General features: G+C 34.6%; 1 protein-coding gene across 3 annotated transcripts; it reads left to right on the forward strand.

Moving 5' to 3' along the window:
- The first annotated feature begins 917 nt into the window (after positions 1 to 917).
- LOC108218993 (4-hydroxy-3-methylbut-2-en-1-yl diphosphate synthase (ferredoxin), chloroplastic) lies at positions 918 to 11,697 on the forward strand. 3 transcript variants are annotated; one of them, XM_017392210.2, is made up of 20 exons: positions 918 to 1,056; positions 1,486 to 1,726; positions 2,132 to 2,289; positions 3,160 to 3,266; positions 3,362 to 3,462; positions 3,532 to 3,608; positions 4,203 to 4,322; positions 4,426 to 4,656; positions 4,884 to 5,000; positions 5,107 to 5,181; positions 5,268 to 5,345; positions 5,495 to 5,554; positions 5,644 to 5,706; positions 5,863 to 6,007; positions 6,099 to 6,237; positions 6,529 to 6,606; positions 6,675 to 6,834; positions 6,918 to 7,016; positions 7,121 to 7,225; positions 11,287 to 11,697. In XM_017392210.2, the coding sequence occupies exons 2-20, from the start codon at positions 1,519 to 1,521 to the stop codon at positions 11,386 to 11,388; spliced, it is 2,223 nt and encodes a 740-aa protein (XP_017247699.1). In that variant the 5' UTR covers positions 918 to 1,056; positions 1,486 to 1,518; the 3' UTR covers positions 11,389 to 11,697. The 3 variants fall into 3 exon arrangements, with proteins under 3 accessions (XP_017247699.1, XP_017247701.1, XP_017247700.1); XM_017392212.2 differs by having other exon boundaries at positions 1,011 to 1,105; XM_017392211.2 differs by lacking the exon at positions 918 to 1,056 and adding an exon at positions 1,221 to 1,359.
- The last annotated feature ends 54 nt before the right edge of the window (positions 11,698 to 11,751 follow it).

The following is an 11,751-nucleotide window of genomic DNA, read 5'->3' on the forward strand; positions in this document are numbered from 1 at the left end:
TACAATCTCTCCGTCATTCAAATCATCAGATCCTCCTGTCGCCGTAAGCCGAAGTTCCGGCGCCGGCACCAAGCACTCAAAACACATAATAGACGGCGGCGGAGCCGGAAAAGATCTGATGGTGTGGATCTGGATCTGAAAATGCAACAGCAAAATCGAATCCAAGGCAGGTGGTGGGTGAAATGATGTGAGAGAGTGTGTAGAGGGGGAGAGGGAGAGGATAGGGTAGAGAGATAGAAAACAAAATAAAGAAGATAGTATTTTTTAAAATAAGATTGAAATGATAGTATATTTGAATGATTTTTGATAGGGTATTATATTTGTAAATAAGATCCAAAAACTAAAAACTAGTATACATGGCAAATTTTCTTTTTTTATTATATTTCAAAATATTTTTTTAACACAAACAACAAATATGTATTAAATTTGGTTCCTGAAAAATCTATTCAAAATTTACTGTTCTTCAATTTCATGTGTGCAATTTGGATATTAAGGATCATAAAACTCAATTTTAATATGTATTTATGTTAGAATTATATTAGTTAAGAGATAAATTTACAATAATATCAACAGACGTAGGATTCAAATGATAATTTTTTGTAAGAAATTAAAATAATATCTTAATCAACTTTTCGACTTTCCTGATACATAATAAAACACATACAAGCTTTCGGTAGAAAAATCTGTTTCACAAATAAACATAAAACATATACATGCTTGTTACAAAAAGAAAAACATAAAAAAACTGCAGTACTGCAAGAATATTCCCTCAGGTAAAGAGAAAACAAACAAAAAGTTACGTATTCTTTTTGGAATATCCGATCTTACTTCTAAACGTATAAGATTACTATCGAATGAGAATTATTCTTAAAAACAAAAAAGTTAAATACCCATAAATCCATAATCCATCATATGAAAAACAAGAAAAATATATTAAATTTGGAATATTTAAATATCAAGTTTTAAAATTATAATGTTCTGTGACTTCTGTCACCACAAATATTATCATCCCCCAAGAATCTAAAGACCATACTGGCGGAACATCCAAACCAAACTGTAAGCAGCTTCATCCTATTACATTTCATGTACTTTAGATACAATTTATGTATGTATCTATGTATCTATCTTAGCTTAATCCCTTTTCATTTCATGGTCTTTTAGATAAACTTTATGTATGTATCTTTTCACTCTGCTCGCTGGTCAATTATTTGCTTTTATCTTTTTATTACTCTGTAAAAACTTTTCAAGAATCTCTCTGTGTGTATATATATGATATATTATTTTATTTGTATCCCATGGGCTTCTTAGCTTTGGAGAAGTAACAACAATGTTATATGGGATTAAAAGAGTGTCAAACTAGTAAGTTAAAAAAGCAAATATATGTCACATAGTTGAATGTTGTGTGATGGAATACGATTGTTGTAGTGTTATGAGTTATAAGTTATTATTCTTGAATTTTGGATCAATTGGATTTTTGTGTTATAGGTTGTGAAAGATTGATTTTTTGGGGCTGTTGATATGGCGACCGGAGCTGTTCCAACTACTTTTACAAGTGTAAAAAGCAAGGGCCATGGCCTAGGATTTACGAGAAATGTGGAATTTGTTAAGGTCTCGGAAATGGATAGGGTTAAGTTTCGTCGGACCATGGTTTCTCTGATTAGGAATTCTAGCTCTGGGTCGGAGATTGTGGAGCTGCAGCCTGCATCAGAAGGGAGCCCTCTATTAGGTATAAGTTTATTTCCATTCCAGCCAACCTGTGATTGCCTTTTCAAGTTTTCTTGCTATTTTTCATGTTCTAACTTTGACCCTTTTGGAATTTAATGTTAAGGAAATTATGAAGGCCAAAACATTGAGGTCTGATACAACAAATATGGTTGTAAGATATTGCTTTATAAAAAAATAATTGATTCAAGTCAAACTAAGTTGAACTTTGTATAGCTCTATACATGATGTGGCCTTACTCTTTTAAAAGCTCTGTAGTCATTTTTCTAAGATTCTCATAGTTACTAGACAAATTGACGAGGTATAAGTTGCAGTTTTGGCGCTATAGCTTTGTTTTTTAATGCACTATTCGTCTGAGTTGAGAAGCAAAATATAAGTATGAAGATGATCAATTATCTTTTTATTGTAGTTCCGCGGCAAAAATATTGTGAATCTACACACAAGACCATAAGGAGAAAAACCAACACAGTGATGGTAGGCAATGTGGCTATTGGCAGCGAACATCCTATAAGAATTCAAACAATGACCACTACTGATACTAAGGATATTGCAGGAACAGTAGAGCAGGTTCTTGAATCTCTTTTTGCTTTGCAATAACTTATCTAGTATGTTTCAAGGCAGGATAAGACTTTCGTCCAACTTAATGTACTTTAATAAGGTGCCATCTCTGAGAATGTCTAGATTCTTCATATTTTCCTTCCTGCCTGCTCTCTTCTATTTGTATCTTTCTGAGTTTGCTGTGCACTAAATATATAGATATAATTATCCGTTCGTGATGAGCATCATAAAGCTAATTTAAATAAAGATTTTAACCTCAAGCACATTGTACCTATATGCATATCTACATATAGACAAGGAAGCAAAAAAAACTATACAATAAGAACCTGAGAGCCACTAAGGTTCAACAGAATCCAGCATAATGCTGTAGTTCCCTTTAAGGGTTTACTAATCCCAACCTAGGGTATAATTCTTCTTCTAAAGTTACATTTACCTTATTAATTTCACATTTCCACTCAAAGATCACTGTTCCCAATGTAAGGTGCAGTTCATTTCATCTCCACAACGATTTAACATTTTGCATTCTGTTAACTCAGAGTCTCAACAGGCTGAATGTTAAATTCTGTTGAATAGTAGCACACACACATATTTGTCTTTTCATGCTTAGCATTCTCTTTGAAGCTAAAAATCTCCTTTTGCTCTGTAATAATTCTCTTTGTCTTTCTAGGAACCTACTTCACTATTATATTTTTTCAAAAATTCTGAATATAAAGCGTAAAATTAGTTTTCTACACACGCATATGCCTAACAGTTTTACTGTTAATTGTAAAAGAAAATAAGGCAGCACCGCCTTTTCCACTTGTGCACATGTCTAAACCGGGACGAATTTCTATGATCTTTCTGCCTTTGACTAATTATTAGGTAATTTTGTCTCCGTAGGTGATGCAAATAGCTGACAAAGGAGCTGATATTGTTCGCATAACTGTGCAAGGGAAGAAGGAGGCAGATGCATGTTTTGAGATTAAAAATTCTCTTGTTCAGAAAAAGTAGGTACTTAAAGTTCATCATCTGCTTTAGGTGTGTAATGAGTTATTATTATGAAAGGGAATATATAACCTTAGCTGGTCGTTTACTTATGCAGCTATAACATACCATTGGTGGCAGACATTCATTTTGCTCCTCCTATTGCAATGCGAGTTGCTGAATGCTTTGACAAAATCCGAGTCAACCCAGGAAACTATGGTAGTTTCTACTATAAATTATTTTATCCATAGACTTGATTATCAACTCTAACGCATGCATTTATTGCAGCTGATAGACGAGCTCAGTTTGAGACTCTGGAGTACACTGAAGATGACTATCAGAAAGAACTTGAGCATATCGAAGAGGTTATATAAAATTTTATAATATTGCCACACACAGAAGATAATTTAGAGATAAGAATCTAGTAAGAAATACAGGATGTGGCCAAAAAAAAATAAAATCAGAACAGATGGACATTAAATCATTGGTTTTTAGTTAGTAATTGGTAATATGTTCTAATACAGACCTAATATGATTTTGGTATTATAGAAATATTGATGACCTTCAATTTTAAGGAATTTTTGCCATTAAAGGTGAGGGCGAAGGAAGCCATGAAATCACACATAATATGAAAAACAAAGGCATTAAAATTTGATAAATACTGTATATTCATCTTAATCGACTTCCATTTCATTCCTCAAAATATAATATTTATTATATTTCAGATTATACTTTTGGTCTGCTGAAATACTTGAACCCTCACGATTTTTAAAGTCAACGGATTATATATCAGTAGGTTAAATTACTCAAATCATCGTGACCATTTATTTATGCATTTGGCTCCTTTGCCTGATATAATTACAAAATATATCTATAATATATTATAGCAATAAGGTCTTATTTGGTATAACCATAGAGCTTAAGCTATCCATGTCTAATAATATTCTTTTGTATAACAGGTTTTTACTCCATTAGTTCAAAAATGTAAGAAATATGGAAGGGCAATGCGTATTGGGACGAACCATGGCAGCCTTTCTGATCGTATCATGAGTTATTATGGAGATTCTCCTAGGGGAATGGTAAGAAGGATTCTTATCAGTGTCTAAGCTTAGTTGCATGTAACTTGTAACACAATATCGAGTTGACAAATGTCAATGTTATGCTCATCTTAATGTGGAACAGGTTGAATCTGCCTTTGAGTTTGCAAGAATTTGTAGGAAGCATGACTACCATAATTTTGTCTTTTCAATGAAAGCAAGCAATCCAGTTGTCATGGTCCAAGCATATCGTCTACTTGTAGCTGAAATGTATGTCCAGGGTTGGGATTATCCATTGCACTTGGGAGTTACTGAAGCTGGTGAGGGAGAAGATGGACGGATGAAATCTGCTATTGGCATTGGAACACTGCTTCAGGTCTTTTTCTATCTAGTAACGTAGCAATATATAATATTACTTTGATAGATCAATCAAGAAGTCACATAAATTCTGTAAGTCTAATAAATTTGACATCAATTTGAATGGATTATATCTTTTTCAATTACTTGGTAAATGTTCTCTTTAACCTAAATAATCTATTATGCTTTAGTAGATATTATGTCATCATCTGATGTGTCTTTTATGTTAAATTATTTTTTGAACAGGACGGTTTGGGTGATACAATTAGGGTGTCCCTAACAGAACCTCCCGTTGAAGAAATAGATCCATGCAAAAGGCTTGCCAACCTTGGCATGAAAGCAGCCAGTGTGCAGCAAGGGGTGGTAAGGGTTCCACTGTTTGTTACCCATTCCTGTATGATAAAGCACACTTTAAATTGAAATCCTTCTAAATACATCTTCATGTAGTACTCGGGTAATTGTCATTCAGGCACCATTCGAAGAAAAGCACAGACATTACTTTGATTTTCAGCGGAGAACTGGTCAACTTCCAGTGCAAAAGGAGGTACATATTAAAGGGAAAGTATTTCTTTCATAGATAAATGCAGAACTTGACTTGTGAAAATTACAATTTCCAATATCTAATGGCAGGGTGAGGAAGTGGATTATAGGGGTGCCCTCCATAGAGATGGATCTGTTCTCATGTCAGTTTCCTTGGATCAATTGAAGGTTCTGCTTCTCATTAGTGTTTTCTTAAACTCCTTAGTTATCTTCTTTCAAATAATTTTGAGCTTATTTTCGTTTTTCTGTGCATTGCGCTTGTTTGATATTAGTTGCAAAAAATTTCGATTTTAAACTTCCTTCATCTTTTTTGCCAGAAACCTGAACTTCTCTACCGATCATTAGCAGCTAAACTTATCATTGGCATGCCGTTTAAGGTCATCCTGCTTTTTGTTATTTGTTGTAACTTAGTAAAGGAACTTCTTCTGTATGCAACGTCATTTCTAAATACCATTATTTAATTCAGGACTTAGCAACTGTGGACTCAATCTTACTAAGAGAGCTTCCACCACTAGATGATAAAGATGCAGTAAGGACTCCATCTGTTGTGTGATTCTCTAATATCTAAAAATATTTTATCTTCCTTCCTTTCAGTTTTCTCAGTTGTTTCATAATATATAAGTGTATATCGATAATCTAATTGAGGTGCGACATGACTTGCTTAAATTCCTTCTCCCATTATCAGCGACTAGCTCTTAAAAGGTTGATAGATGTAAGTATGGGAGTCATCACCCCGCTCTCAGAGCAACTAACGAAGCCTTTGCCAAATGCAATTGTCCTGACAACTCTTCAGGAGTTATCAACTGGTGCTGACAAGCTTTTGCCTGAAGGTGTGCCTTTTACTAACATTTTATGAGTGCTTTAGATTTAACATACATAGAGTAAGCCATTGCTGGTAATACACTATAAAATTTCTTGCAGGCACACGCTTAGTTGTGTCAGTACGTGGTGATGAACCACAAGAACAGCTGGAATACTTAAAAAGCAGTGGTGCCACCATGGTTTTCCATGACTTACCATATACTGAAGAGAAAGTTGGAAGAGTACATGCTGCCAGGAGGTATGAGCATGAATGCTTCTTGCATAGTAGTCCTTAATGAAGAAGTTCAGCATTTTTTTTATTTATTCTGTCTTTTTCATCAAGACTTGTATGCACAAATGGATTGCAACATTCATCCGCACATACCATGTGCAGTCACACTTATGTATATCAGTGTACCTTGATCACACTGAGATTTCTAATTGTTTCTATATGGCTGGTCTTTGATTTAATCTATTACATTTGCATATCACTCTCCGTATTCTAACAGTTGCAGCTGCTCCTTGTATTTTTGAATTTTGATTATGGCAGGCTATTTGAATATCTTTCTGAACAGCATCTAGACTTCCCTGTGATTCATCACATACACTTCCCCAAAGGGATTCACAGGTAAACATACTAGTAAATTTTAATTGGAGTTACCTAGAATTGTTTACATTTGCTTTGATTACTTTTAGGGATGATTTAGTCATTGGTGCTGGTACCAATGCGGGGGCCCTTTTGGTTGATGGCCTTGGAGATGGCATCCTGTTAGAAGCACCAGATCAGGACTTTGATTTTCTAAGGAATACATCTTTTAATTTGCTTCAAGGTTGCAGAATGCGGAATACAAAGACGGTAGGCATTAGTGAGGAGAAAACTATTTGAATTGACCAGAAGCAATTGTTGACTCAATTGGGATTTTTTCTACCTTATTGCAGGAATACGTTTCATGCCCATCTTGCGGCAGGACTTTATTTGACCTTCAAGAAATAAGCGCAGAAATAAGAGAGAAGACATCACATCTGCCTGGTGTTTCGGTAACAACCAGAACTCACTGTCCTTGTTGAAATATAACTTAACTTAACACAAGTTCTAATCTGATAAAACTTTGTCATTTCTTTCGTTATCTTTCTTATGGCAGATCGCTATTATGGGTTGCATTGTAAATGGACCAGGGGAGATGGCTGATGCAGATTTTGGCTATGTTGGTGGTGCTCCAGGAAAGATTGACCTCTATGTCGGAAAGGTACATTTTTATGTCTCCCTCATTTGACATGAGATGCGATCTAGTGCTTGGTCTCTCCTTTAATGTTACAAGTTTTTATTGCTACATGCACACCTTCATTTCTTATCCCAGTTAGGAAATGCATAAATCTAGATGATATATGGTAGTATATGTTATCCCAGTTATCATCCTGATATAGGGTTTAATGTTAAAACCTAAACTCCTGAATTACTTAATTAACTTGCACAATATAATTATATGAAGAGGCACCTCCAATTGTGAAAAGTACCAGTATTTAAAAGTACAGCTTAACTTCCTTTGAACATGGAAATCGAATAAACTTGGAAAAGAAACAGGCAATGAACTATATATGTAAAAATTCCTGTTACTAAATATAAATATCCAACCATATATATATATATATACTAGCTTATAACCCGTGCCATGCACGGGCGGTTATAATATTTGCTATCTTATCGTATATATTTTAACTTAAATTAATATTATTGTGAGAATAAAACTATAATAGAATACTATTATTATATAAATTTTTTATTTAACAGCTGATAAATTCTTAATAGTTAATTCCGTCAAACGGCTAATAAAAAATTAGGTTGAACATGTATATTTTACTGAGAATGTTAAAATATTTTTTTTTCATCTTATAATTTAAGAAGATCTATAAAATCATATATAAATCAACCAATCAATCTTCTAATATTTCGTTATTGATAATTTATAATATAATATGGAACATATTATAAGTTAAAAGGACTCGTAAAACCAAATACCGACACATCATACTAACGTAATTTTTAATATTTTGGTTTAATAGATAATAAAAAATATATTATAATATGTTATAAATTAATGAGGTTCATGGGACGAATACCAACTGGCTCACCGAACTCGACTGACCGACCGACTAACTGAAATTGTCATGATTTAACAGTATAATAGTATATTATAGATTTATAATATTACTTTTAAAGTGAGTCCATTAGAGTATTTAAAAATAATGTTAATGTGTTTGGTTGAAAAATATCACAAGTTATTTATTAATAATTATATATAATAATATTATATTTTTATATATATGTAGTCCGTGTTAATTGTAGAAAATCCGTTTTTTAGTTAGTATATATAAAAAAGATAATGTGTTTTAGTTAAAAAGGTAATTACTATGTTTTTCGATGTTATTTTAAATGATGGAGTTTTTTTAGTTAGAAAATATAAAAAAAGATGACATATTTTACTTAAAAAGAATAATTGGTATATAGATAGGCCCGTATTTTGGCCCAAGTACCGACTGATCAAACATTCAATGTTTCGGCTTTAATAATATAGTAAATATAGATGCGTATGTATTTTTTTAAGGTTTGACTTTAGTTTTTGGTAAGTCAAATATTTCTTATATTTGTTTTATATTTTGCTCTTATATTTTTTTTATGTTTTGATTTGTTTACATTTTGTTTGAAATCCACTAATTTTGTTTGAAACCCGCTAATTATAAAAGTCCGTATAAAAACCCGTGTTCTGATCGACCAAATTTTTAGTGTTTCAATTTTAATAGTATAATATTTTTTAAGGTTTGATTTTAGTTTTGGTATAGTCAAATAGGTCTTATATTTGTTTTATGTTTTGATTTGTTTATATTTTGTTTGAAGCCCACTAATTACAAAAGTCCGTATAAAAGCCCGCGTACCGATCGACCAAACTTAGCCCATTAATTTTGTTTGAAGCCCGCTAATTATAAAAGTCCGTATAAAAGCCCGCGTACCGACCGACCAAACTTTTAATGTTTCGGCTTTAATAGTATAGTATATATAGGGTCTTACTCCAGTACAAACTCCTTACTGTACAAACGTACAAACCGGTGATTATGACAATAATATTTAGTGATTAGCAGATTTTAATTTAACAAATATATACATACATCCATCACCACCGCCACCACAATCACCTCCAATCACCTCCACCACGCACGACCACCCCACCCACTACAACCACCACCACCCACCACCCACCACGACTGCCCAGCGCCACTCTCTCTCTCTCTCCCCCATCCACCACCAACCACCACTGCCCAACACCTCTCTCTCTATCTCTCTCACCCACCACCACCAACCACCACCACCACCACTGCCAGCGGCTCTCTCTCTCTGGTTGTTCGCTCACCGATTAGTGATATACACACACAAACACACACATTCACCACTGCTTTTCTCATCTCCCTCAATCGTGTTTCTAGCACTGCCCTCGCACCGGCGTCGCGGCTGCCGCCGGCCACGCTGCACCACCACTCGGCTATGCCGCCCCATAAGTGCTCCCCTCCCCTTATCTCTCCATCAGACCCCCTGGTAGATTTAGTGATTATGTTCAATCATTTAGTGATTCTGTTCAAGTCATTTAATGATTGTTTGTACGTTTGTACACTAAGGAGTTTGTATTTGAGCACTTGCCTATATATATATAGAGAGAGTTTTACTCCAATAGAAACCTCCTTATTCTAGAAACTAGAAACTATCACTAAATTTCTAAGAGAATATCACTAAATTCTCAAACAACCCCACTTTCTCCTTCTTCTTCTCCAACCCACCAACCCTCCACCCCACTTCTGGCAGCTTCACCCTACCACCCCGCCAAGTCTCTGCTACTCTCTCCACCTCCATGCCGCCCGACCCTCCATAGCCACCACCTCCATGTCGGCCTCCATTATTTATATCACCACCAAATCCAACCCCCCTCCGGCCTCCACCGCCCTTTCCATTCCACCCCCATCTCCACCTCCACCTGCACCTTCGTCCTCACCTCCACCTCGGTCTTCCTCACCTACAGTAACGTATATCTAGCTTAATGCCGATTTAAATTCCAGATCTTTGCCAAAAATCTGCCGATTTAAATTCCAGATCTTTGCCAAAAATCTGCCGGACAAAGCTAAAGGCTCCTTCCATGTCCACCACCTCCATCTCCACCTTCACCTCCATTATCTCCACCACCGCAACCACCACCTGAATCGGCAACTAGAACAGATTCAGAAATTCTGGGCAGTTTCCGCAAGTTTTCACTAATTCGTGCAACACATATCACTAAATCGTAAACAGAATATCACTAAATTGTACTGAGGATATCACTAACTTCTATTGGTTTCTAGTTTTTATTTTAAAAGTGGTTTCTATTTGATCATGAGCCTATATATATATATATATTGGACAAATGTGGCGTTACACCATAATGTACTTAATAATTTTTTTATAAATTAAATTTGATGGTTTTTGTTCTATGTAAATCGGCATTGTAACCCAAACTGAACCACTTTAAACCTGAATGAGTGTTTAAAAATCAATACTGAACCACTCAGTTATGGTTTAAATTTTAAAAACTGAAGACATGTGGTTAGGGTTGGGATTTAATTCAAAAAAGATCCAAATTGAACTACTCTCTTCCCTAGTCCAGGCCCTAGATTTAACATGTATCTTTTGAGTTTTGATTTTTGAGTTTGAGCATGACCACAAGAACACTTGTAACTTACAGGTTTTAGATCCAAGCGTAGTGTTGACTGCTGAATTCATTTGAAGTTGCTCGTAAGCTGCTGAGTCCCCTTGTTCTCGTAACATTTGGCCATAATTCCAAAAAAAAAAAAAAAAACTAAAACTAAGACACATGATAGAGATCCCGGCAACATCATTTTGCCCATTATTTAATACCAAGGAGGGGCACAAATAGATCAACTTCGTAGTCTATTTCATATGCTAGTCAATCTGCAGAGCTGAAAACCTTTTTCCTCAACCAGAAACATGCCTGAACCATAAGTACATCTTGTTTATTGCCATAAATGATATTACATGTTTATTTATTTAAAAAAAAACTGTGGTTTGGAAGTACTGTGTAATTGAAAACATGGTATGAACATATTTACATATTGCACATGAAAGTTCTGGATGTATTAGATGAACTGAACATATTACACTAGTCTCGACTGTTGAGTTGCTTAATCTCATTCTGATTCATTATTCAATATATTGTTTGTGTTTATAATGCCTTTATTTGAGCAGCTTGTGCAATATTGTTTTTGATTTCAGACGGTTGTAAAACGAGCTATTGCCATGGAACAAGCAACAGATGCCTTAATCCAGCTCATAAAAGATCATGGCCGCTGGGTTGACCCCCCTGCCGAAGAGTAAGACATGCAGTTTTAGTCCACAAATTAACCAAAACTGCTGTCAGGTGGAGAATACAGTGTACATTAACACTTTACTACACAACTCAAGCATAAATGACGGTATGCTTAGGAAAAACATAAAAAACCAGTACATTATTTTTATTGATGTGTATCTCTTAGTTTCTTCTGTAAATTAGAAAGCAAATAGGCTCAACCAAAATAAAAGTGTTTATAGTGTTACAACTTTAGCGTAAGAATAACTATAATGGTTTGTTATATGTTTTTACTACTTCTTTTGATATACATCATGAACTGGAAGTTGAATGTCTTACGTCTCTGACCTGAATCTTAATTTTGTTGAAGTGTTGCTTGTTAAGAGGTTCAG

The sequence above is a fragment of the Daucus carota genome, chromosome 4, assembly GCF_001625215.2.
Source record: "Daucus carota subsp. sativus chromosome 4, DH1 v3.0, whole genome shotgun sequence".
NCBI classification, from domain to species: domain Eukaryota; kingdom Viridiplantae; phylum Streptophyta; class Magnoliopsida; order Apiales; family Apiaceae; genus Daucus; species Daucus carota.

Bases quoted from the DNA above. Each gene is read 5' to 3' on its own strand.
- LOC108218993 (XM_017392210.2), top strand. From the start codon at position 1,519: ATGGCGACCGGAGCTGTTCCAACTACTTTTACAAGTGTAAAAAGCAAG. The intron at 1,727-2,131 runs GTATAAGTTTAT...TTTTTATTGTAG, and splicing joins AGAAGGGAGCCCTCTATTAG to TTCCGCGGCAAAAATATTGT. The intron at 7,226-11,286 runs GTACATTTTTAT...TTTTGATTTCAG, and splicing joins TTGACCTCTATGTCGGAAAG to ACGGTTGTAAAACGAGCTAT.